Source organism: Moschus berezovskii, chromosome Y, assembly GCF_049115385.1.
Source record: "Moschus berezovskii isolate FMDL1 chromosome Y, NW_MosBer_1.0, whole genome shotgun sequence".
NCBI classification, from domain to species: domain Eukaryota; kingdom Metazoa; phylum Chordata; class Mammalia; order Artiodactyla; family Moschidae; genus Moschus; species Moschus berezovskii.
This window is the reverse complement of record NC_142489.1, coordinates 683,355-711,286: the sequence shown is the minus strand read 5'-3', so window position 1 is coordinate 711,286 and position 27,932 is coordinate 683,355. Positions and strand designations below refer to the sequence as shown.

Below are 27,932 nucleotides of genomic sequence, written 5' to 3'. Positions count from 1 at the left end.
TATGCCCTCAGCGGGGTTCTCAGTGCCCCCTGGTGTCATCTACCGCCTCCTTGTCCCCTTCCTGCCCTGATTTACCCATACCTCCTGTGCCCTTGCCTCTTCTCCTGCGTCCTGAGGAAGAGGGGCGTTTTCTGTCCCAGGCTAACCTCTTTACTTCCCCTTCCCTGGAGCGTGTTTTCCTTCATTCTTCCTCCCTTTGTGATCCAAGGCTTTCGCTCTCCGGTAGCTTCTTACCGCTTACAAACACACGGACGTCTCCAGAAGCTAGCTAAGCCCAGTCCTCCCTTCCGCCCACCCTCCTGCCTCTCCCTCCACTCGCACCCTCGCTGAGTCCTCCCCTCAGTGGCAGCTGTCGTTCCTCAGCCACGTGCACTCTGACTTTTGTCCCATCCTGGCTCAGCTCTCAGATGGCCTTTGGACCACCCAGTCCGGTGGTCTCAGCTCAGTCCCTCCAGGCATAATGCCCCTGCTGCCCATGTGCTTTTCCTAGACACTCTTGTCTTTGCTTCCGTTTCCAGGACACTTCTGGGACCTTCTAATTTCCCATTGCTCTCTGACCACTGCCCGGTTTTGTTACTGGGTTCCTCTCCCTATCTTGCCAGCCTTGCTCTGTGCTCTGCCTTCCACACAGCCTACGCTCCAGGCACATGAAGTCTGTCCTTTGTCCCTTTGTACTTTGTGCATGGAGTCCGCTTTGTCCCTTTGCTCCAGCTGTCCTCTGAGCTTGCAGTGCCCTTCCTCTGAGTTTCTTGGTCAGGGCCCCACTGAGGAGCCAGCCTGGACATGCCCTCTCTCCCTGGGGCATGATTCAACACACCCCGCACCCTCCTCAGATGCAGATACTCATTGCACAGGGACCTCCTTTTCAGCTGCCTTCTCTTGGCAGCCTGGTCGTGTGTGTGTCCCTGGCTAGAGTGAAGTGCTGCAGGCCATGGCCATGTCTCATCCATCTTTTCACCCCCAGCACAGTCCCTGGGACATCTGTGGTGCTCCTTGAGTGCTCGTGGAACAAGAGAATGCTTTTATAGAGTACGATGGGGAGGCAGCCTAAGACGGAAGCCTTTGTCTGCAGGGACTCTTCCCAACACACAGGGAATAGAACCATTTACCTAGATAACATTACCTAGATCATTGCACAACACACTTCTGTCCTGTGGAATTAATTGTTCGTATCATTTGGATGTAAGGGTGATATTTTGGCCTGAATGATACTGTCCTTCGTGTCCAGTTTGTTGGCTTTCTATTGGTATTTGACCTCTGAGTCCCTCGCACACCTCTTTATTGAAGGAGATGTTCATGATATGCTAAATTACTCCAAACCATCTTTGCCTTATAGCCCGACAAAATCTCAATGAAAGATGGAAGGAATAACTATTTGACTTGTTTCAAAAATGACTATGATCCAGAGACTTCCCTGGCGGTCCAGGGGTTGGGATTCTGTGCTTCCACCACAGGGGGCATGGGTTCAATCCCTGGTTGGGGAACTAAGATTCCACATGCCATGGGGCATGGCCAAAAAAAAAACCCAAATGACTATGATCTGGATGAAAGATCTTTGAAATTGTATCTAAAATTTGCATTTTTCTTGCCCTACTTTGTAGCAAGCAAGAACTCAAAAATTCTAAATGCTCTTTTGGCAAATGTACAATGGAAAATAGTCTTGGCTATCCCCAGTGCTGGTCATTTTCCCGAGCTGAGGTTTTCCATCAGTGTCACAGGATTTCAAATCAAACCAGGAATCAAAATAGTCGTTGCTGGGATTTTTAAAATACCCAGCCCACCCAGAGTATATAGATTTGGATTACATAAAAAGACAGCTGGGACAACTGAACTGAACAAATTCCATCTTCTTGGAGGGTCCGGTGGTTTTCCTGACTAAATGTGGAGCTGTCCGTGGTGGAGGGGGTGGTACAGTACATTACCTTGATTCCTTAGCTTCTCCACCCATCTCCCTCCATCAGACCACCTTCCACAAACTTCTGTAAGCCTATTGCTGCCTGAGAACCTTGGAGTGAAGAAGTGTTTGAGGAAGGCATGGGCTGCAACTGGTATTGTAGCTAAAGGTAGGTGCAGAAGTAGTGGGTCAGCCAAAAAGTTTGTTTGGGTTTTTCTGTACATTGTAACAGAGAAACTCCAACGAACTTTTTGACCAACCCAATAGATTTTTAATGGCTTAGTTTAATTTTTGCTATTTTACTGTCTACCATTGGAGAAGGGAATGGCAACCCACTGCAGTATTCTTGCCAGGAGAGTCCCATGGACAGAGGAGCCTGGCGGGCTATAGTCCATGGAGTCACAGAGAGCTGGACATGACTGAGTGACTAACACACACAACACACACTGTCTACCATACATCTTATCTACAGGGACTGTACTGCACCCGTGCATACCTCCCTCCATGCATTAAAGCATCATCTGGCATGTCACAGACACTGTAGTTGAGTGAGTTACCATGCTTTCTGTAGCGACTTCAGGAATCCGAATACATGATCCATTATTTTGGAGCTGCCACCATTGCTGGCGTCTGCCACCAGAGCCCTCTTCCTTGCTCCCTGGGGGCCCCTGGAACTCCACGCATGTTGATCCCAGCATCCTCCCCCTCAGCCTGCGGCCACTTCTGCCTTTTCCCAGTACTCAGGGACCTTCAGACTCTGAGCGTAGCACAGGCTCCTGAGGGTCAGTCGCCCAGTCTTCTACTCCCTCTCTGGCATCACTGCCAGCCCTGGGTAGAACTGATGCTTGCACATCTCCCATGAGGGGGAATGTCCTCTCTCCTGAGGCAGCCCATTCCATCTTTGGAAGGTTTTGATTCTCGTGGCTTAATGCATGAACCGCTGAATGGATCCACAAGGTTGGAACTGTTGGTGGGGAAATGGGATACGAATATGAATAATACAGAGCCCTCACCTTCGAAAGAGAACAGAGCCGGATGTAAATAATTACACCAAAGTATTAGAAGCCTGTGGGTGAGGCGTGTCCAAAGGTGGGAGTATATGAAGAAGTGTGGGGTATTTGGAGAAAATCAACAATGTTCATGTGCTGAAGGTGACAGCAGAGAGAGAGACTGGCAGGTGGTGAGACGGGTGGCTTAGGCTTAACTCTGTGTGTCACATGGAGCCAGGTGCCCCTCTGAGGCAGGGAGTGCCAGGAGCAGGTGTAGGAGAAGGACCAGCTGCAGTGGGGGGGGGGGAGTAATTTCTGTAACCAAACTTGGTTGTTGTTCAGTCGCTCAGTCGTGTCCGACTCTTTGTGACCCCATGGACTGCAGCACACCAGGCCTCCCTGTCCATCACCAACTCCCAGAGTTTGCTCAAACTCATGTCCATTGAGTCAGTGATGCCATCCAACCATCTTGTCCTTTGCCATCCCCTTCTCCTGCCTTAAATGTTTCCAAACATCAGGGTCTTTTCCAAATGAGTCAACTCCACAGTACTGGAGTTTCAGCATCAGTCCTTCCAGTGAATAGTCAGGGTTGATTTCCTTTAGGATGGACTGGTTGGATCTCCTTGCAGTCCAAGGGACTCTCCAGAGTCTTCTCCAACACCACAGTTCAAAAGCATCAATTCTTCAGTGCTCAGCCTTCTTTATGGTCCAACTCTCACATCCATACATGACCACTGGAAAAACCATAGCTTTGACTATAAGGACCTTTGTTAGTAACCAAACTTAGGACCTTCTGTCTGCACAGATGACAGAAAAACCACTCTTGACTCTTGAAGTAATTCAGACTCCTCAAGATTTGCACTCAGATTGTGTGGACTCAACTTTTGGCCTTCTCTTCCTGCCGTGATCTGAGTGTTGGCTTGAGTGGGGTGAGGGTCTGGCTCTGCTGACCTTTGGTTGTGGGATTTTGAGATCTGGTCAGCCATCATCCCTGGCTGCTAGATCCCCGGCACTGCCCTCTGACACTTGGCTGCCTGCTCCATCTGTTCGCAGCCACCTCCCGCTTTGGCCTGTGCTTGCCACAGCCTCAGCCGTGGGATTCGCTCCCCCATACTGCAGTTAAGCTGGTCTTAGGTCCCGGCTCCCTTCAGTGTTCCCTGAGAGGGTCTCTGGCAACATCAGAATTGTCCTCCACCGTCTACTGGAGGGCCTTGGGGGGAGCCACATTAGGCCCTAAGGAATGCTCTCCCCAGGCCTCGGCATGTTGGCATGGGGTGTCTGTGGGGCCATTTCCTCCCAGAGTGCCTCGAGGTAAACAAGGTACTAGCCCCTCTACTCTGGGCTTTCTACGGGGGTCTCTTCCTTGCCTCTGCCCCTGGGGATTGAACCCTCATCAGGGCGAGACACAGGCCCTGCTCATACATAGTCTCTTGCTCCTGCTCCTTACCTCCTGATCCCTCTCTGGGCATTTCCCTCAATCCCAGGAGGGATTTTTCTTCTTCCTGGAGGGCAGGAAACCGCCCCCATGTTAATTTCATGTCTTCCCCACTCCAGGGCTTACAGTTAAATATTTTATACCCTGAGTCCACTCAGTCTCTGATTCTCAATAATTAAAAGAACATTCCTAGGATTTAGAAAACCCTTTCTGCAGTCCTCAAAGCCCCACTCTTTCAAATGAAAGCCCTATCATTCATAATGATTCTTTTGGAAATGAGCTTTCAGAAGAGCCTGTTTTAAAAGCCAAAATCTGAACACAGTCTCCCATATTCTCAGCTATGTCTGCTTTCCCCTGAGGTGATGGAGGTCTCAGTGTCAGTGGGAAGAGGGCCTCAGGACAGACATCCTCCCCAACCTGGAGATGACCTTGGATGATACATCAGAAATTTATTCTGCTACATATAATGTACTTAGTCTCCTTGACGGTGTTTCTGTTGGCTCACATCTTTTTGGGGCCTGCTGTGGAAGCTCCGTGGTACCCTGAGCAGGTCTGTACTGTTCCCTTAGAAAGGGCTCCCTAAGGTCTTGGGTGGCCTTGGCCTTCAGCAGCTTGTAGCCGGGTTTCAGTTCCTGGCCAGAGATTGAGGTCCAGAGATTAAGGTGGAGTCTCGGCAGTGAGGGCACCGAGTCTTAGCCACTAGACCAGCGGTCAGTGACAAGGCCTTGGCCCTTCAGCTTTACAGAAAAGAATTCCCACAAAGACAGAAAGTAGTGAAACAAGTCAAGTGTTTATCAGGAGAAAGAGTACAGTATGTGTAGATAGACACACAGGTGGACCTAGAAAGAGCCATGCCCTTGTGGTGGTTTGAATCTGTTTTGTGGGACATTTCTTCTGGATTTCCTTTGGCCAGTCATCTTGATTTGTCTGGTTCTGAGTCCATATTTGGTATGTCTCAGGATCCTCCCATGTGTACATGTGCATCAGTCAACCAAGATGGATTCCACTGAAGAGGCCTGTGGGTAGTTGACATCACTCCCCTTTTGCTCCAGGGAGCTTTTGATTTGGGAGGGTTTCCTTGACTTGGAAAATGAGAAATATGTGGTCTCCTTATCTGTTATCTGGGCATGGCCCAGCTTCTTCTCTTGATTGTCCTGCTATGGATATTTTGGAGTTTCTGTCCATAGGGAACAAACTCCAGTTGCTCATCCTGGGTGGGGGGATCTCTACCTCCCACCTCACCTTGGTGGTCAGGAGCATTGGGTAAGAACAGGAGGCTGACGTTCTCAAACACCAATCTTGTTTGTAAGGAGTTCCAAGAAAGGAAACCCCATACACTTCAGACTTGGAAGGCTGCTAAGAAACATGGGGGAGAAACTGGCTGATGTGTCAGTAACACAGCTGTGGGTTATGGCGTGAGGTGATTATTACTTTTAAGTCTTCGTAAGATCTGAGCTGTGAGCAAGCTGCTCCTTTCCTGAAGTTGCTATGAGAGCCCAGTACAGACCAGTGCCTGTCAAGGGTACGTGTGCCTACAGATCCTGCAGGGTCTTGTGGACATGCAGCGTTGGGTTCAGGAGGTCTGCTGGGACCTAAGGTCCCCATTTCTAAAGAGCTCCCAGGTTGTTAGCTAATGCAGGTTCCTAAACCTGACTTAGAGTTGCCTAGATCCAGACCAGGGATTCTGGTTCACCCAAGGTTACTCCCATGGTTACCCCTAGGGTTAACTGAATCATCATTTCCTGGGGTGACAGTTCTTCAGTTACCTTGTACAGTAGGAACAAGCATTTGCTGGTGGCTTTATTTCTGGGTGAAGAGCCTCTAGTGAGCTAAAAAAAAGTTAGTCTGCTAATTTTAGGGAATAAAGCCTCAAGTTCTAGCTATTGGGTGTAAAGGCATGTCTACTGAAAAATACAGTCACAACCTGAAAGTAGAGAGTTATTTTATTTGGTACGAATGTTTAGGACTCCGAGCCTGGGGGACAGCATCTCAGTAGCTCTTGAAAAAACTGCTCCAAGGAGGCTGGAGGGGAAGTCAGGCTATATATAAGTTTGCAACAAAGGGAGCAGGCAGTCTGAACATCAGGTTAAGGAATTTAGCATTCTGTGTATGGGAAGATGCAAGCCTCTGGGCTCACTGAGTTCATTCCTTTCATACGCACCTCAGCTATCTGGGGCCAATCCTGTTTCCTTGTTCACCTTGCTTCTTGCATTCCCTCAGCTCCTCAGCAGTCACTGTAGGGGGTGGCAGCATCACAGTTTTGGGAGGCCTCATTCACATTTGGAGGCCAGAAATCATTGATGGCTGTGACATTTCTTGCTGATTAATATGGAAGGAGATATTTTCATTTCACAAACAGGTCCATTATTTTTCTAACTCTAAGCAGTTGATCATCTGATTGTTGCATAACAAATTATTCCTGCAGCTAGTGACTTAAAGCGAAAGCGAAGTGGAAAGTGAAGTTGCTCAGTCGTGTCTGACTCTTTGCAACCCCATGGACTGTAGCCTACCATGCTCCTCCGTCCATGGAATTTTCCAGGCAAGAGTACTGGAGTGGGTTGCAAGAGCTCCTGTTTTTCGCTCATCATTTTGTGGGACAGGATCTCAGCAAGGGCTTGGGTGGGTGGTTCCTGCTCAGGGTCTCTCAAATGGCTGCATTCAGACACTGGCTGGGGCTGCTAGCATCTGAAGGCCCAGTTGAGCTGGAGGTCCCTGTGAAAGTCGCTCAGTTATGTTCAACTCTTTGCAACTGCATGGATTATACAGTCCATGGAATTCTCCAGGCCAGAATACTGGAGTGGGTAGCCTTTCCCTTCTCCAGGGGATCTTCCCAATCCAGGAATTGAACCCAGGTCTCCCACATTGCAGGCAGATTCTCTACCAGCTGAGCCACAAGGGAAGCCCAAGAATACTGGAGTGGGTAGCCTATCTCTTCTCCAGGGGATCTTCCCGACCCAGGAATCGAACCAGGGTCTCCTGCATTGCAGGTGGATTCTTCACCAACTGAGCTATCAGGGAGGTCCCTGGTAGTGTGCTTAAGTGACTGGCAGTGAATGCTGCTTGTCGACAGGGAGCTCAATTGGGGTTGACACTGGAACACCTCCAGGTGGCCTTGCCACGTGTGGGCTCCTCACAGCATGGTGGCTGGGCTCCCAGAGTGCATCCTAAGAGGATGCATCTGGAGAGCAAACACCTTCAATGGAAGATGCAACTCTTCTTCTGACCTAGCCTTTGAAGTCACTCAGCATCACTTATGCCACATTCCGTTTGTTATAAGAAAGTCACAAAGGCCAGCTCAGATGCCTAGGGTTAGGGGTCGTGCCCACCTTTATTTGTTTATTTTTTTGATTTTTTTTTAAATTTTACAGTATTATATTGGTTGGTTTTGCCATACATTGACATGAATTCGCCCCAGGTGTACATGAGTTCCTCCTCCTGAACCCCCCTCTCACCTCCCTCCTCCCTTTATCCTCCCTCTTGGTCATCCCTGCACACCTTAATCCGCCACAATTCCCATCTCCAAATTGAATAGTCAGGTGGTATTTTACTTGCTCTGGGAGCACAGGCATAAGACTTAGATGTGACTTTTCATATGCACAAGGGCCCTCTCTTGTGATCCATTGATCTCTTCTGCTGATTCCTCACCAAGGGAGAGCCACAGTAGAAATCTGCTTGGGGTCTGGGTAGAGAAGACATGGGAGAAAGGCGCTCAGAAATGACGTCAGCATCCACGTTGGGCTTTTATCCTCTCATTGAGGTTCCTTCTGAAAGACTAAAATCACTTTATATGAAGCCAAGAGATATGGAGGGTGGGAACTAAACCTTACAGCCCTCTGTTCTGCTTGTCAGAACTGCATGTCAAAATTCTCCAGCAGAGCCAGATGAGAAGATGAAGTTTAAATGAAGTAGACTGTAAGGTCCACATTCCTCATCATCATTCTAATATTGCCTACTACTGTTGAAAGTTTCCTTCATTAACATGTGCTTTGCTGCTTCTTAAAATAGCTCCATAACCAAATGCCGTAATTCTGAAAAGCGTGATAAAAAAAGGTTCTCTGATCATGCTCATTCTGGAATATTTTTAGCAGAGCAATAATTAGGATTTGGAGGAAGCTGGGTGCCTCATTATTTCAGCAGAGGGCTTGTCTTCTTTCAGAGACCCGCCTCCTAACTAGCCAAAGCAAATCTCTCCCCAACCCCAGTTTCCAGTTACTCAGCCCCAGAGATCTCACCCTGTGTCTTCAGAGAAAGGGTGAGCCCATGTCACCAGTGTCTGAGTGACTTCCTAAAGTCCGTATGTGACTCGACACTCCTCTTAACATTTCAGCAGGCAGGGCTCATGAGGGCAATGCCTGCCTGCTAAAAGACGGGACGTAGTCCTCACCAGAAAAGCTCCTAACTTTTCTGAGCAAGTCACTTAAGCCTCAGGAGGCAAGTTACTAACCTCAGCCTCCAGAGTTGAGAAATGAGCTGGCTGTACAAGATGACCTTGGCTCTCACTGAGGTGAGGATATGGGTCCTTACCTCTCAGGGTCCCTGGCTTGGGGCCTGTCACCCACCAGAGCCTCCTTCACAGTTACATCAGTTGGGTGCTATTAATATCCATGTGTTTAGATGTTTCTGTCCTCTGCCTTCTACTTAGATTTCTGTTTTGAGTCCACTGTCTTAGACCGTACTAAAAGAAATTTCTGGCCTCAGGGCCATAGAGTATATTTGTGGCAGAGTGAGGGGAGGGAGCAGTGCTTGCAGGACACTGAAGTCCAGCTGGGCCAGCCCATTGCTCAGCTCCCTAGGAAACAAGGAGAACAATGCCCACTGCCATTGCATAGCAGAGACCTTGGCTTAGGGCATGAAGAGGGAAAGAAGGTCTGAGAGGAGACTGGAGAGAAGCACAGGGAAGAGAGAAGGCAAGCTGCTTCAGAGTCAAGGATTCAAATCTAAATACAAAGGACAGTGTTTGAATCTAAATACAAAGCCAATGAGGATGTTGAGCAGGGTTTTGAAAGACTGTTCTGCAGCTCTGGCTGTGGGAGAGTGGATTTGAGGGGATAGAAAAGTGATATCCATGGAGACTGGTTTTGAGGCTCTTGCTGTAATCCTTGAACAAAATGGGGTTAGGTTGGTTTAAATGGAGGATAGAGAGAAGTAGGTGAACCAGGGAGACACTTGGGAAGTAGGTTGGTGAGTGGAAAGACATTAACTGGATATAAGGACTAAGGGAGAGGGAGGTGGCACAGGTGAGGCCAAGGTCATCTTGCACAGCCAGCTCATTTCTCAACTCTGGAGGCTGAGGTTAGTAACTTGCCTCCTGAGGCTTGAGTGACTTGCTCAAGTCTAGAAACAGAGGACCCAGCATCTTTGTCCCTAAGCTCTGTCCATCGTGCTGTGTCATGCCTGATATCTTTGACTGAGTAACCATTATCACATTAGATAGAAAGATTTCAATTGCCAACACATGATTTCAGTTCACAACAGAAGTACAAGCATGAACCAGAATCTTGTCTTTTAAAATTTATTTTATATTGGAGTATAGTTGATTAGCCACGTTGTGTTAGTTTCAGGTTTACAGCAGAGTGAATCAGTTATATGTGGACATATTTCTGCTCTTTTTAAGAATATTTTCCCATATAGGCCATTCCAGAGTAATGAATACAGTTCCCTATGCTATACAGCAGGTTTTTAGTTACCTATTTTATATACAGCAGGGTGTATATGTTAATCCCACTCTCTCACTTTATTCCTCCCCTCCATCCCCTGGTAACTGTAAGTTTGTATTCTACATCTGTGACTCTACTTCTGTTTCATAAATTAGTTCATTTGTACACAACCTTTTTTTTAGATTCCACATATAAGCGATATCATGTGATATTTGTCTTTCTGTGTTTGAGTTACTTCACTCATTGTAACAATCTCTAGGTCCGTTCATGTTGCTGCAAATGGCATTATTTTGTTCTTTTTTATGACTGAGTAATATTCTGTTGTGTATATGTACCACATCTTCTTTGTCCATTTCTCTGTTGATGGACATTTAGGCTGCTTCCATCTCTTGGCTATTGTAAGTAGTGCTTCAATGAACATTAGGGTGCATATATGTTTTCTAACCGTGGTTTTCTCTGGATAGATGCCCAGGAATGGGATTTCTGGGTCATGTGGTCATTCTATGTTTAGTTGTTTAAGGGACCTTCATACTGTTTTCTATAGTGGCTGTATCAATGTACATTCCCATCCACAGTGTAGGACAGTTCCCTTTTCTCCACACCCACTCCAGCATTTACTCTTTGTAGATTTTTTTGATGGTGGCCATTCTGAGGTGATGTCTTGTTGTAGTTTTGATTTGCATTTTTCTAATAATTAGTGATGTTGAGCATCTTTTTTCATGTGCCTCTGACCATCTGTTGTGTCTTTGGAGAAATCTCTATTTAGATCTTCTGCCCATTTTTAAAAATACTTGAAAAATGTTGTTTTTGGCTGCACTGGGTCTTTGTTGCCGCGTGCAAGCTTTCTCTAGTTGTGGCGAGCAGGGGCTGCTCTCTAGTTGTGGCGTGCAGTCTTCTTATTGCCACGGCTCCTCCTGGTGGAGAGCGTGGGCTCTAAGGCACGGGCTCAGAAGTTGTGGCTCACAGGCTTAGTTGCTCTGCAGGATGTGGAATTTTAATCCATTTCGAGTTTATATCTCTGCATGGTGTTAAAGAATGTTCTAATTTCATTTTTTTACATGTAGGTGTCCAGTTTTCCCAGCACCGTTTATCGACAAGAATGTCTTTTCTCCATTGTACAGTCTGCCCCCTTTGTAATTGACCACAGGTGTGTGGGTTTATTTCTGAGTTTTCTATCCTCTTCCATTGATCTATATGTCTGCTTTTGTGACAGTACTATCCTGTTTTGATGACTGTAGCTTTCTGGTATAGTCTGAAGTCAGGAAGCTTGATTCCTCCAGCTCCATTTTTCTTTTTCAAGATTGCTTTGAGAATTTGGAGTCTTTTGTGTCTCTGTCCAAATTTAAAATTTTTGTTGTAGTTCTATGAAAAATGCCATTTGTACTCAGATAGGGATTGTATTGAATCTGTAGAGTTTGTTGGGTAGTATAGGCATTTTGACAGTATAGGTTCTTCCTATCCAAGAACATGATATATCTTTCCATCTATTTATGTCATCTTCGATTTCACCAGACTCTTGTCTTTGATAACACTTGTGACTTCTTTACAGCCTTGTATTGGTACACTCAAATATATCTTTGAGGACTTTAAGGAAGTTCTATGAGAACTTGGCATCCTCTGTGCTTGTTTGTTTCTTCTCAGTCCCAGTAGAGTATAGATGAAAAGGCCTTTGTGTGGTGAAACCACCATTGAGAGTAGATTGCTCTTAGAAGGGTAAAATCATTGAGCACCCCCTGGGCATGTCTTTAGATCAGAGACAATAAAAATACTGCACCCTTTTTCTTCTCCTTTGCTATAACATGATGCAGAACTCCCTGGGGAAGAAGGGGAGTTGCTGTGATCTCACACAACTCTTTGCTATGCTCCATTCACTTACTCATTTAATTTCCATTTATTGAGCACTTTCCATGTGCTAGACACTGGGGCACTGAACTGGGTGCTGGATACATAAAGATGATCAAGACACAGCCTGTTTTCAGAGTGCTCCCTTTCTGCTTTTGTTAATAGCAATCAAGTTTATATTTTAATGGCTGTGGATTCTGCCTGGTGACATCAGGAAAGATTTCCAAGATGCGTAGCCTTACAACTGGACCCTGTACAATGAGGAGCTACTCTGGAGCTGCTGTGGGCAGGGAAAGGGGTTCCGGGGCAGGAAAGAAGGGCTTGAAATGAGCAAATGCTGAGAGCCAGGTGAGTGCCTGGTGCATCCAGGGAACAGGTCCAGAATGACAAACACGCAGTGTCTGTGGCAGGTAGGGAGTGAATTAAGCCTGGCAGAATCAGCTGGGGCCAGGTGTGAAAGCCACCCTGACATAGGAGCTGCCACTTTGTCCTGGACAGGAGAGTCATTCAATAAAATGGGTCATCTGAGATCATCTTAGTTGTTTTTTCTTCATCCTGTCTTTTCTATTCGAACAGGGATGTTTGTTCCAACACAGAGAACAGAAGGCATCTCAACATCAGACATCATCACCAGGATTGTCCGTGACTATGATGTTTATGCCCGACGCAACCTCCAGAGAGGGTACACAGCCAAGGAACTGAATGTCAGCTTTATCAATGTAAGTGTGCCACACCTCTGAGGACCAGCATGTCACGCTACTGCTGCCACTGTTTACAAATCACTTACTTTACACCACTCGATATTCTTGATGTTTGACATTTATTGTCTCATTCAGTCCGCATAACAGCCCAATGATGTATTATTATCCCCATTTTATAGATGGAGAAACCAGTGTCCAAATGGGTAATGTAATTTCACCAAGGCATACAGGTAGTGAATGAACATCACATTTTTTGAAGGAGCTGCCTCATCTCCCTCTCTGCACCCCAACCTCCTCGATTAGAGTTCTCAGACTTGGGTGAAGGGTTTCTGAGAGATCTGTCCTCATGAAAGGCGAGAGTTGTCTTCTGCTCCAAGGGAAGGAAGGAGCACAGAGGCTCTACAAAGCTAAACTCAGGGAAAATGTGTTCTTATTTTAACGGTTTACAATTTTCATTTTATTAAGGCCTTACAGATGCTCATTAGAAACTTTAACAGCTGTTTTTTTTTTTTTTTTGTCCAGAGAAATTACAGCCATTTAAAAAAAGCCCAAAGTCTTTGGCTTCCTTTTGTATTTCTGCTGTATTGTTCCCACAGAGCTGCTGTTAGTTTAATAATAGAGCACCCATTAAAAAATCTTTAAAACAAGCTGTTAAAAAGCAAAGAGGGCAGCCCAGTTGCTAGAGGTGATGCTAGTGAGTCTAGATGACCATGTTTGCCTGAACTCCAAGGAGCTGATTGAGGTGAGCGAAATAAGAGCTCTCCACACATACCCCCAAAAATAGATATGGTGATTCTTCTACAAAAGTATATGTTTACAATTATGTGCAGCCACAGTTATCCAGCAGCTTACACAAACCAATCATCGGTGCCTCTGAATAAGGCAGGGTTGATTCAGTAATTGTAAGTCAGTGATGATCAGTTGTCCTCAGGAGGCAGGGAGTGTTCGGAGTCCGGGCAACAAAATGGAAAATGTCAGGTTCAAGTGGCAAACGGAACAAGTGGCTGAAAAGAATTCAGTCAAAGTGATTAGTTGGTATCTTACAGAGCATAAAGCCCTGGTTATTTCAATAAATTAAACTGCCTGTTCTTTTAAATTGAATTCAGTCACCCATCCAGGCATGTCGAGCCATTTCTAAAAGTTATTGCTTGCACTCTTTCAACGGCCTGTAGATAAGCCACTTAGCTCAGGGAACCGTGTAGTCAGTGTGGATGTGCCCGTTGCCTTTCTGTGACCACAAGCTGGGATGTGACACAGAGAGTACATCACGTGTGTTGGATGAGTGTGTAGATGAATCATGGAACCTCGGGTGGCAGGAACCTGATGAGGGTCAGTCACCATCCCAAGTCCCTGAATTTGTCAGTAGGAAAATGAGGAAAGTTGAGTTCGGAGGGACCTGGCTCAAGTCCCTCAAGCAAAGTAGAGGCAGAAGCAGTAGCAGCCTCCCAGCCTTGTGACTCCTGGTCCAGAGCCCAGTCTAGTGTTCCGAGCAGCTCCTGAGAGCAGTGGAGAGTCACTGTGTATTATATACAGCTGGCTGGCAGCACGGATGGCCACACCTCACCCTGCGGCTGCAGTAATGTTTGTGAAGTCTAGATCAGGGACTCCTGACCCAGTTTTGTAATACTGTATGTGGCTCCAAGAATGCTGAAATATGAAATGGACGTCAATTCCATATAGTGAAGAAAGGTGAGAAATCTTATTACCCTTTCAGGAGGAAATGTATTATGGTTTCATGGAGGAAAAGAGCCTTTGTTTCATGTTATCTTCATGGTTTTGATTCCACTTTCACCAGGTAACATGATTAAATCTTCTGTTTCTTAATGTGAAGGCAATGGCAAGCCACTCCAGTACTCTTGCCTAGAAAATCCCATGGATGGAGCAGCCTGGTAGGCTGCAGTCCGTGGGGTCGCTAAGGGTCAGACACGACTGAGCTACTTCACTTTCACTTTCTTATGTAATCAAATAGCCAACACACACTGAGCTTCTACTCAATGCCAGGCATTGTGCCAAGTACTTTACATGCATTATCTGATCTAATTGTTACAGCAACCCTATAGGGTATGGACAATAATTGTCCCTATTTTACAGATGCGAAAACTGAGGTTCAGAGATGGCAGGTGCGTTGCTCAGCATCCGATGCCTTTTAGGCACGTAGGTATAGCAATGCTGCATCAAAGCTATGAACAAAATCCCAGTCCAGAGAAGCTATCAGAACAAAAGTTTCTTCATTACCAAGGAAACTGATGTGGTTCTATTAGATTAATGGGAAATATCATGACAGTGACAATTTTAATGTAATACATGGATGCTAAGGCCCAGCCAGTGGCTCACTTATTTCAACCAATACAGGTTTTAACAGTGTCCCAGTAAAATAGAGAACTCAGGCTGCTTCTGAGTGGCCATTCTGTGTACAATTCATATTTTTGTCTAAGTGTCAGGAGAACTGAGGGGATGTATTCACCTAGTATCTATCCAAAATAGCAAATGGATATTTTCGGTTCTTCTCTTGTATAAGTGAATTCAACTCATTTACAAGGAAGAGAACATTACAACCACTTGTACTTTGCTGTACCCATTCAAGTCGACTAATCAGAAGTGACTTTTCTTGCAAGAGATGGGCTTTCCCATCAATCCAGCCCTTGGAAACTAGCATCCTGACTCTTCAGGTTAAGAACATGCACAAGTTGAAATAAAATCTGACTATTCTGTGAGTGACTAATCTCTCCCCAGCCCTTTTGGGTAAATCCCTTTCTTTCTCCTTTAATTTTTGACCAGGAGAAGAAGTACCGCTTCCAAAACCAGGTAGACAAGATGAAGGAGAAGGTCAAGAACGTGGAAGAAAGATCAAAGGAATTTGTGAACAGAGTGGAAGAAAAAAGTCATGATCTAATTCAGAAGTGGGAAGAGAAATCGAGGGAATTCATTGGCAACTTCCTAGAACTGTTTGGGCCTGATGGAGCATGGGTATGTAAATTATTTCACTTCTTCCTACAATAATGGGTGTTTTCAGTTTATCCTCCTTTCCAAGGAACTACTCAAGGGTGTCCACTTTGGGCATCAGCCCAAATGACTTCAAGTCTATGCACTTCTTTATTTAGTTTCTGCTTTTCCTCTCTATATGGCACCCAGTAGTGCCCAAAGCCAACTCTGTTCTCTATTTCTATTTCTTGTTTGAAGCCATTTGGTAGTCACTGAATGTCTATTACTACAAAGGTTAGTTTCATAGCTCATCCAATCTCCCAGTTGGAGCATGCACAGCTTATGGGTAAGGGTGAAGTGGGTCAGTGGCATCATGGATCTTGTGTTATAAAACAAGGCCAGTGCCTCTTGGATCAACCAGAGGAAGAGGATGCAGAAGAAATGTAGCTGCCTTGATCACTTTTTATTGTCAGGAACTCCTTTTCATTGGTTGGAAGAGAGAGAGAAGAGGTGAGACTTTGTACTCATCATGCCCTGATTTGCCCCGGTTTTTTCCATGATATATATGTGCTGGGATAAGGTATAAAAATCTTAGGGGATGGAGGCCATGATCTGAATCTTAAACCTGAGATGTAAAATGCAGACAGGATCTCTTGCCTAAATTCTATATAGAATTCTGAGTGAAAATTACAGACAGAGAAAAGAAAATTCTGGAAACCACCTTGTACTCCACTGTATTTCTTTTTTTCTCCCTCCATTTCTGTTTTTATTACTTTTAAAATTAATTTAATTGGAGGCTAATTATAATATTGTAGTGGTTTTTGCCATACATTGACATGAATCAGCCTTGGGTGTACATGTGTCCCCCAACCCTGAACCCCCCTCCCACCTCCCTCCCCATCGCATCCCTCAGAGTTGTCCCAGTGCACTGGCTTTGAGCGCCCTGTTTCATGCATTGAACTTGGACTGGTGATCTATTTCACATATGGTAATATGCATGTTTCGATGCTATTCTCTCAAATCATCCCACCCTCGCTTTCTCCCACAGAGTCCAAAAGTCTGTTCTTTATATCTGTGTCTATTTTGCTTTCTCACATATAGGGTCAACATTACCATCTTTCTAAATTCCATACATATGCATTAATATACTGTATTGGTGGGGTTTTTTTTCTGACTTACTTCACTCTGTGTAATAGGCTCCAGTTTCATCCACCTCATTAGAACTGATTCAAATGTGTTCTTTTAATAGCTGAGTAATATTCCATTGTGTATATGTACCACAGCTTTCTTATCCATTCATCTGCCAGTGAACATCTAGGTTGCTTCCATGTCCTAGCTATTGTAAATAGTGCTGTGATGAACACTGGGGTACATGTGCCTCTTTCAATTAAAGATCTAAAAAAATGGAGTAAAGATCTAAATGTAAGACCAGAAACTATAAAGCTCCTAGAGAAAAACATAGGCAAAACACTCTCTGACATAAATCACAGCAGGATCCTTTATAACCCACCTCCCAGAATAATGGAGATAAAAGCAAAAATGAACAAATGGGACCTGATTAAACTTAAAAGCTTTTGCACAATGAAGGAAACTATAAGCAATATGAAAAGATAGCCTTCAGAATGGGAGAAGATAATAGCAAATGAAGCAACTGACAAAGAATTAATCTCCAAAATATACAAGCAGCTCATGCAGCTCAATACCAGAAAAATAAACGACCCAATCAAAAAATGGGCCAAAGAATTAAACAGACATTTTTCCAAAAAAGACATACAGGTGGCTAACAAACACATGAAAAGATGCTCAACATCACTCATTATCAGAGAAATGCAAATCAAAACCACAATGAGGTACCATGTCACACCGGTCAGAATGGCTGCTATCCAAAAGTCTATAAACAGTAAATGCTGGAGAGGGTGTGAAGAAAAGGGAATCCTTTTACACTGTTGATGGGAATGCAAACTAGTAAGCCACTGTGGAGAACAGTGTGGAGATTCCACTGGTATTTCTATTGTGCGTGTACTTCTGAAGTAAATAAACAGTATTATCAGCAGAGTTAATAAAGAGGGTTCTATGGAAGACTTTGTTTTAAAAAATTGATATGTAGTTGATTTACAATGTTGTGTTGATTTCTGCAGTACAACAAAGTAATTCAGTTATATATACACACACACATTTTTTTATACTCTTTTTCATTATGGTTTATCTTAGGATAAGGAGTATTGTTCTCTGTGCTATATACAGTAGAATATGTTTATCCATTTTATGCATAAAAGATCACATCAGCTAACCCCAACCTCCCACTCTATCCCTCCCCCAACCCCCTCCCCACTTGGAAACCACCAATCTGTTCTTTGTGTCTGTTTCTGTTTCATGGATAGCTTCATTTGTGTCATATTTTAGATTCCACACATAAGTGATATCATATGGTATTTGTCTTTCTGACTTCATTTAGTATGATAATTGCTAAGTCCATTCATGTTGCTGAAAATGGTATTATTTCATTTTTGTTTATGGCTGAGTAGTATTTTATTGTGTGTATATATATATATATATATATATATATACACCATACCTTCTTTATCCACTCTTATTTTGATGGACATTTAGGTCGTTTCCATGACTTGGTGATTGTGAATAGTGCTGCTAGGAACACTGGGGTGCATATATCTTTTTGAATTATAGTTTTGTCTGCATATATGCCCAGGAGTGGGATTGCTGGACCATATATGGTAAGTCAATTTTCTGAGGAAACTCCAAACTGTTTTCCACAGTGGCTACACCAACTTATATTCCCAGCAACAGTGTAAGAGAGTTCCTCTTTCTCCACACCTCCTTCAGTGTTTGTTATTTGTAGACTTTTTAATGATGGCCATTCTGACTGGTGGGAAGTGCTACCTTATTTTAGTTTTGATTTGCATTTCTCTAATAATTAGTGATTGCCTCTTGACCTTTATGGAGAAATGTCTATTTAAGTCTTCTTCCCATTTTTGAACTGGATTTTTTTTGTTACTAAGGTTATATTAGCTATTTGCATATTTTGGAAAATAAGCCCTTGTTGGTCTCATCATTTGCAAATATTTTATTCTGTAGGTTGTCTTTTCATTTTACGGTTTCTGTTGTTGTGCTGCTGCTAAGTCACTTCAGTCGTGTCTGACTCTGTGCGACCCCATAGATGGCAGCCCACCAGGCTCCCCTGTCCCTGGGATTCTCCAGGCAAGAACACTGGAGTGGGTTGCTATTTCCTTCTCCACGTTGTTGTGCAAAAGCTTATAAATTTGATTAGGTCTCATTTGTTTATTTCTATTGCCTTGGGAAACTGACCTAGGAAAACATTGGTATGATCTCTTCTAGGAGTTCTAAGGTGTCATGCCTTATGTTTAAGTCTATAACCCATTTTGAGTTTATTTTTGTGTATGGTGAGAGGGTGTGTTTGTTCCAACTTCATTGGTTTGCATGCAGTTTTCCAACATTTCAACATTGCTGAAGAGACTGTCTTTTCCACACTGATTTTCAACAAAGGAGGCAAGAATACACTATTGATTGTATGTATGCGGGTTTATTTCTGGGCTTTCTATATTCTGTGCCATTGATCCATATGTCTGTTTTTGTGCCAATATCACTCTGTTTTGATTACTGTAGCTTTGTAGTATCATCTGGATTCTGGGAGGGTGCTGCATGCTGCTTTGTTCGTTTTCTGTAGGACTGCTTTGTGAATTCTAGGTCTTTTGTGGTACCACATAAATTTTAAGAGTATTCTATAAAAAATGTCATGGGTAATTGGATAGGGATTACATTAAATCTGTAGATTGTTTTGGGTAGTCTGGTCATTTTAACAATACTAATGCTTCCAATCCAAGAGCATGGGATATCTGAAAGAGATAGTTTTAAAGTAGCTTTCCCTTTAGAACCAAATGGAATGATTCCATTTGATTTCCCTAATTTTTATTAGCCTAGATATCCTAGTACAACATGAGAAATCTCTAACAAAACTGATTTTGGCTGAATTATTTTGTTGATGGGTTGTCCCTGTTGCCTCTTTGCTCACTGGAGGTGGTTCATAAGATTATCTAAAACAATTAAAAGGACAACACTTGAGAAGTTAGAAGAGATGCTTTGCTAAAAGCCTAGCAGCCTCTAAGTGACTATAGAGGTGGTAGTCATAGGCCCACCTTGTCTTGTTGGCTGAGGCTGAGAGAGGGTGGAGAACTTACAAGGGTTGACTTGAGCCTTCGACAACTTCTAGAGAGAGCTTGCAAGAGCAGAGGAGCCAAGAGTCCAGTTCGTTTTCATTTTCCCTGGGTTTCAGCTCAGATCAAATTATCTGGGATTCCATGGTCTCTGTAACAAGTTTGAAATTTCTCATTAATCTAGTGTGTACTTTTAATAGTTAACATTTTTCACAACTAATTTTCAGGCTCTGAGGAAACTACTAGCAGTTTTTTAAAAATGAAGAACCAGGTAGGCATTCATTTGTTTTCAGGGGTTCAGAAATGTCTGCTTAGATCTTCTGCCCGGATGTTTCAATTTACTTATTTTTAGTTGAGAATAATTGCTTTACAATATTGTGTTGGTTTCAGCCACAGGTAAACATATGTCCCCTCCCTCTTGAACCTCCTTCCCACCCCTCTAGGTTGTCAAGAGCACCAGTTTGAGCTCCATGTGTCATATAACGTAGTCTCAGTCACATAACATATTCACATTACATATGGTAATGTTTATGTTTCTGTGATACTCTCAATTTATCCTACCCTCTCCTTTCTGTCCTGCGTGCATAAGTCTGTTCTGTATGTCTGCATCTCCATTGCTGCCATGCAACTAGGTTCGTAAGTGCTATCTTTCTAGATTGCATATGTATCTGTTAATAGATCATATTTATGTTTCTCTTTCTAAATTACTTCACTCTGTATAATAGGCTCTAGGTTCATCAACCTCATTAGAACCGACTCAGAAGTGTTTCTCTGTATGGCTGTGTAATATAGCAATAACATCAACATAGCAGGAAACGAGGATTTTTTATGACTAATTTTATGGACATAAAATGTTAACTTTTTATTATGGATTATCACACAATATTGATTATAGTACTTTGAAGGGAGGGAGGGAAGAAAGGAAGAAAGTATAAATAACCATAGAAACTAAGATAACAGTATTAACAGGAGTTGTAACAGGGGTTACAGGACATGGTGTCATTAATAGACTTGGGTCATATATTTTTAATATGTTGGTTAATGTTTGAGTTCTAAAGTTCTTTAAAAATTCTAGGAACAAGTGTCCTAAAATTCTGTAACATCACAAGTTTCTTAGGATCCCACATTTCATTTTATCTTTAAACGTTTATTCAGCAACCATTTTTTACAGTTTATGAAAGTGGTCTTATGGTAGGAGCTTAGTGTATACCTGCTAGTGGGAAAAATAGACCCATCCATCAAGAGATAACTGTAAAACAGCATGGTAAGTGGTATGCGAGGTTAGGGGGAAAGTCCCATCCACTAGTTTATTTGCATACTCAGTATACTTTGCTCTCGTGAGTCATCCTCTAAAGCTCTCTGTGTATGTCTTGTTGGTTCTATAGGAACTCAGGTTGATCTCTAGTTTTTCAAGGACACAATCTAACCTTGTAAAGTGAGGGTAATTTAGGAGAGTAAGGAGGGAAGCAGAAGGTGTTTCAGAGTTCCTAGGTGGTACAGTGGTGAGGGCCTTGTTTTCCAATGCAGGGGTCATGGGTTTGATTTCTTGAGGAGAGCTAAGGAGACTTGCTTTTACTCTGTTGTATAGTGGTCTAAGAAAAGCTAAGGAGAGGAAAAGGGACTAGATCTAGGCAAGTTGGTTTCCAGTACTTTTTATTTCACCTCCAATCTCCAATTCAGTTGTACCTCCAATAAATTAGCTAATAGTTTATTTTCTTAACAACACTTTATTTGTAGTTTTTCAGGAACCTCCATGTTTTTCTCCATAGAGTCTGTGACAATTGACATTCTTACCAACAGTACTCTTTGTACATTTTTTGATGGTGGCCATTCTCACCACTTTGGTGTGATATCTCATTGTGGTTTTGATCTGCATTTCTTTTCCTGTAATGTAACATACTTTGCAGAATCATAAATAAAAGTTAAAATCATAACTAGGAGCTGCCAGCTTCAAAATCAGGAACTAGAAACATCTGTACACATTGCAGGTAACCAATACACCTTACCATATTTGATTTAATAGCCTGTATAAGAAATGAATTCCAGTCAAATCCTTAACATTTTTTAAGCAACAGATGAAACCACTCTACTGTGGAAAACTTTGTAGTGGAAAGATTTTAGAAATATAGGATAGCATTCAACTCATTTTATTGTACCTTTTGGGATATAAGAGTAGTAGAGTTATAAACATTTGGAAGCTCCATCAAAGTGCAAAAAGAATTTCAACTTCCCTGATTTCCAAGGCAAATCAACTCTGTATTCTTTTTTTAAAATTTATTTATTTTAATTGGAGGCTAATTACTTTACATTATTGTATTGGTTTTGCCATACACTGACATGAATCTGCCCTGGGTGTACATGTGTTCCCCATCTTGAACCCCCCTTCCACCTCCCTCCCCATCCCATCCCTCTGGTTCATCCCAGTACACCATCTAAGGAAAATACTTGGCCTAAAATTAATATCTCACATCCCCAAATTTCTTGGAATTTATATATTGGGATGCTGATGGTTGGCAATATTAGCTCTCTCAAAATATATTTAGCTCAACAAAGTAGATTTCAGTCCACTTCTTTGGTAACACAGACCTTTTCATCATAAATACTAAATAGCCAGAATTTGGATTAAATTGAACCCCATGTTATGATGGCAACTGAGAAAATTTACCTACTATAGAGTAACCCAAATTGCAATGATTTTGAGAGTGAAATACATCCCAAACTGTATCATAGTTTCATAACAAAACAGCTTAATCCTCAAACCATACGTAATGTTTCTTGAAGCAATGCATCATTGGTCTGCCTTCAGATTCTCCGTGCCAGGAAAACCCTCCATAATATTTTGTAACAGACAAAATGTTTCTTTTCAACACCATCAAAAAATAGCTAAAAAAAAAATCCATCGTAAGTATGTGCATACACATATATACACACATATACATTTATTTATACATACCTCATTTTGTTTATCCATTTATCCATCAATGGAGATTTAGATTGTTTCCTCTTTATGGCTGTGAACATTAGCTACACAAATATCTATTTCAGTCTCTACTTTCAAGTCTTTTGAGTGTACACCCAGGAATAGAATTGCTGAAGCATATGATAATTCTTTTTAATTATTTTGAGGACCTGCCATACTGTTTCCCACGGTGGCTGCACCATTTTACATTCCCTCTACAATGTACAAAGGTTCCGATTTCTCCACATCTTCTTCAGCACTTGTTGTTTTCTGTTTGTTTCTTATAATAGCCATTCTAATGGCATTGCTAACTATTAAGACTTTTGATTTTGAGAAATGAAATATAAAATTCAGTTTGTGGATCTGAATTAGATTTCCCACTTGTCTTTTAGACAGTTTGAAAACTTTGCCAACAAATACTCAAGTAAAACACAAGTAAACATGAAAAGCTTCTAACCATGAAAGTTACGGAGAGCTAGTCACGAGCAGGGTTTCAATTCATAGTTGGAGAGCTGTGGGCAAGTTCACTTACCTCTCAGCCACTTCCTTGGGTCATTGGGAGCATTAAATTGTCACATACTTTAAAGTCCTTTTTAACGGTGCCTGGCACACTGTTTCAGGGCGAGTTGTTGTTTGTTGATTGGAACTCATAATTTGAACTCTTCTTGAGTTCCATCTTTATTACCAGAGGACCAAACCATATGTAGCTAGGATATTTTTATTTCCTTTTTGGTGGATTTGCCAGAATATATCTGAAACCCTGAAACCTATAAAGGCATTTGTCAAGTCATTTACTGACTCACCAGATATTAAGAACTTCTTAAAAGAGAAAACATTGTAGGAGAGGAAACAGAAAATTACCATCATACGGACAGGACTAGAAATGGGATTATTTTCTTGGGAGAAAACTTTATAAATGAAAACCTCTTAATACAGCAAAAAACTGAATATAAATACCATTTCTCTTTGAAAATGCTATGCCATGGTCTTCATTATTTGTTATAGTTCTAAAGTGCTTTTCTTCCCATGAAGCTTATTACAAACTGTCTCCTGACCAGATTGAATTCAGCTCCTTTGCAGGGGAACCACCCTTCAAAATGCACCAGAAACAACAGATCAGAGAGTTTGCAAATCAAGACCCAGAGTTGTTTTGCATGGATATTGCATTGTATGAAGTGTGACCCCACAGTTTATCATTAAGGATTCAAATCATTTCATTCCCTTAGGCAGATTATTCAGTTATGATTTACAGTCAAACTATAGTAGACAAGTTGTAGATTCTTTGAAAGTGGGCTTCAAATGGAAATGCTGACAATCCATTAACAGCAGGAGGGCTAATGGCTGCCTCTAAAAATACACCTAAAGATTACAGTAATAAAAACACATATTTTAAAGTGCCTGCTTGAATTTCAAGGGTTTTTTTTTTTTTAATGTCACTCTTAATAATAGGCCACCCTATCCTTTTGGCATTTGATTTTGTCTCATAAATGGGCTTAATCTAAGTTAATGCTGTTGTACTATAGCATTTTTTTGTCTGTCTGATTTTGAGGGGTTTGGATGTCATTTGACAGAATTATCAATGCCTTTAATGGAAGGTGAATAATTGGTGTATTTGTAGCATTATGGAATTTTAAATCTGGAAAGGATCTCCATGATCAGCAAGGCATCTCTGTTGTATCTGCTGGAGGAGATCTGAGCTCCTAAAAAGTTTATGGGCTAGAACTTAAAAAGGGAAAATAACTGCTGGGGAATTGCTGTGCCTGAGGTCTTTCTCACCAGACCCACTCTAGTCCTACCCCAGGAAGACTGCAGAAGAATATAAAGCGCTTGATTACTGAGAATCTCATCATGACAGAGAAGTGGGGAGAGGCCAGCACTGTGATCTTGGCAGACCGGGTTCCTGCCTGCAGAGCTCAAGCAGTGGCCCCAGCCAGCCGTCGTGCTTCATCTGCAGAGTCAAGCCTGTGGCGCCATCTGACCTGGGAACCCAGTGGGGCCCAAGTCAGTCCGATGTGGGTCCTCAAACAAAAACTCTGGGCCCTGAAGCCTGGTCTGCCCCCACTCATGACGAGGAGCTGAGTTATAGCCCCCAGTCATTGCTGGGTGAAGCTCCCAGCCCCACCCAACCAGAAAGTCTGGCCAGAACACCTGGGAAGCTGCCCAGTCCAGCAATACTTGAGCAGAGCCCAGCAGATCAGCTTGAATAAGGACCACAAAAACAAAGCGCCTCTCCAGCCTTCAGGTTGATTCTCCCACCATGCCTGGGAAGGGAAGCTAATTCACAGCCCCACTCATTGCTAAATACAGTGTGTAGCCCACCCAGCCACGGAACTGAAGCACACGGGAAGCTGCCTAGCCCATCCAACAGCACTTGAGCAGAAAGCAAAATTGGTGGCCCTGTCTGGCCAGGGAATTCAGTACCCAGTCTTGCCTTACTCAGGTCACCAAAAACAAGCTGTACAAACCCTGGGGCCTATTCTGCTGCCCTACCAAGAAAGAGAAGCTACTTCATAGCCCCACCAACTGCTGAGTGTAGTACCAGTCCTGAGCATCTAGTAATCCTGACCAGAAAACCCAGGAAACTGTGGAGTCCAACTTACAGCCTCACTTGGGGAGGAGGTAAAAGATCTGTGCACTGAAAACTACAAGACACTGATGAAAGAAATCCAAGAAGACACCAATAAATGGAAAGATAACTCAAGCTAATAGATTGAAAGAATTGTTAAAATGTCTGTACTACCCATAGCCATCTATAGATTCAGTGCAATTCCTATCAAGATTCCAATGGCATTTTTTTTCACAGAAATATTAAAAAAGTCCTAAAATGTATATGAAACCACAAAAGACACCACCCAGACAGCCAAAGCAATCTTGAGAAATAAAAACTGGAAGGGCATCATACTTCTTGCTTTCAAGCTGTACTGTAAAGCTATATTAATCAAAATAGTATGGCAGTGGCATAGGAACAGACACATAGGCCAACAAAACAGAATTGAGAGCCCAGAAGTAAAACCCATGCAAGGGAGCCAAAAATACTTAATAGAGAAAAGACAATTATCATCAATAAATGGTGCTAGATAATTGGATAGTCACAGGGAAAAGAATGAAAGTAGACCTCTACCTTACAGCGCCACAAAAATTAACTTGAAATAGATTAAAGATTTTAATGTAAGATCATAATCCATAAAATTCCCGGTAGAAAATATCAGAGAAAAACTCCTTGACATGAGTCTTAGCAATGATTTTTTGGCTGGACACCTAAAGCACAAGCAACAAAATAAATGAGACTGCAGCAAACTAAAAAACTTCTGCATGGCCAAAGAAACCATCTACAAATTTAAAAGACAGCCTACAGAAAGGGAAAAAAGTTTGCAAACCATATATCTGATAAGGTGTTAACATCTAAAATATATAACGAACTCATACAACTGGGTAGCGAAAAACCAAGTAATCCAGTTTAAAAATGGGCAAAGGACCTGAATAGACATTTTTCCAGAAAAATACGAATGGTGAACAAGTACACAAAAACATGTTCAACATCCCTGAATCAGTAGGGAAATGCAAGTTGAAACCACAATGAGATATTGCCTCATGCCTGTTGTTGTTCAGTCCCTAAGTTGGGTCCAACTCTTTGCAACCCCCTGGACTGCAGCACACCAGGCTTCCTTGTCCTTCAATGTCTCCCAGAGTTTGCTCAAACTCATGTCCATTGAGTCGGTGATGCTAGTGGTTGGCAGTAAAAAGACAGAAGGTAACAAATGCTCTGAAGTGTATAGAGAAAAGGGAGCCCTTGTGCACTCTTGGTGGGACTGTCGACTGGTACAACCACTATGGAAACATTATGAAGGTTTCTCAAAAAGTTCAAAATATGATCCAGAAATTCCACCTGTGGGAATACAGTTGACCCTTGAACAACATGGGTTTGAACTGCATGAGTCCACTTAGACTTGGATTTCTTTTTCAGTAGTAAATACTAAGGTATTACATGACCCACAGTTGGGTGAATCCACAGACGTAGAACCACAAATGCAGAGGGCCAACTATAATGTTATACATGGATTTTTTTTACTTCACAGAGGGTCAGCACCCCAACCCCTCATACTGTTCAAGAGCCAGCTGTTTCATCTGAAGGAAATGAAAACTCAGGTTCATAGCAGCAATATTTACGATAGCCAAGACATGGAAACAGCCTCAGTGTCCGTTGATGGATGGATGGATAAAGTTGTGGTGTATGTCTGTATATCGTATAATGGATTATTACTCATCTATAGAAAAGAAATCCTGCCATTTGTGATAACATGGATGGACCTTGAGGGCATTACGCCAAGTGAAATAAGTCAGGGAATGACAAATACTGTATGATCTCAGCGACTGATTTGTGTTTACCAGTGGTAGGGAGTATGGGGAGGGGAAATTGCAGAAAAGGGGTCAAAAGGTACAAAGTTGCAATTATGAGGTAAGTAAGTCCTGGGGATATAATGTTAACTGTAGTTAACAGTGCTTTCTGCTGTATATGCAGGCTTTGAGAGTGCACGCTGAGTTTATCACATGGAAAAAAAAATTGTGTCCATGAAATGATGGATGTTAACTAACCTTACTGTAGCAATCACTTCACAATCAGTGAAATTACGTTATACACCTCAGATGTATATAGTGCTGTATGTCAATTATATTTCAAAACTAGAAAAAGTTTCAAAAGGTTGGGAAGGTGACAAATATTTTAAGCAATCCGGTATAGTTTTAAAAAAGCTTTCTCACATCAGTCACTTTGCATTTGTTTATTAGTAATGCCAAACATTTCTTATAGTTCATTTATAAGTCTTTTGTGAATTACCTATATGTGCCAAATGCTTATTATTTTCTTTTGGGTTTTTAAACTCTGTTATATACTAAACTGCTTAGTTTGTATTTAAATGTTGCAAAAGTTTTTCCCTCTTCTTCATTTGCCTTTTAGCCTTTTACCTTATTTCATGGTGATAGTGGTTTTTTTTTTTTTTTGAGGTTTCAGTTCAGCTCAGTTCAGTTACTCAGTTGTGTCCAACTCTTTGAGACCCCATGGACTGCAGCACACCAGGCCTTCATGTCCATCACCAACTCCTGGAGTTTACCCAAACTCATGTCTACTGAGTCAGTGATGCCATCCAACCATCTCATCCTCTGTCGTCCCCTTTTCCTTCTGCCCTCAATCTTTCCCAGCATCAGGGTCTTTTCCAATGAGTCAGCTCTTCACATCAGGAGGCCGAAGTATTGGAGTTTCAGCTTCAACATCAGTCCTTCCAATGAACACTCAGGACTGATCTCCTTTAGGATGGACTGGTTGGATCTCCTTGCAGTCTAAGGGAC

General features: G+C 42.6%; 1 protein-coding gene across 3 annotated transcripts in view; it reads left to right on the top strand.

Moving 5' to 3' along the window:
• The window catches only part of PCYT1B (phosphate cytidylyltransferase 1B, choline), a 124,639-nt gene that overhangs the window by 89,515 nt on the left and 7,192 nt on the right, over positions 1-27,932 (top strand). For 2 of the 3 annotated variants that reach the window (XM_055393569.2, XM_055393571.2), the window contains exons 6-7: positions 12,394-12,536; positions 15,297-15,485. In XM_055393569.2, the coding sequence (XP_055249544.1) occupies positions 12,394-12,536; positions 15,297-15,485 (332 nt within the window). Of the gene's footprint in view, positions 1-1,961; positions 2,064-12,393; positions 12,537-15,296; positions 15,486-27,932 lie in introns of all 3 variants that reach the window. The other variant, XM_088834557.1, reaches the window with a different exon arrangement.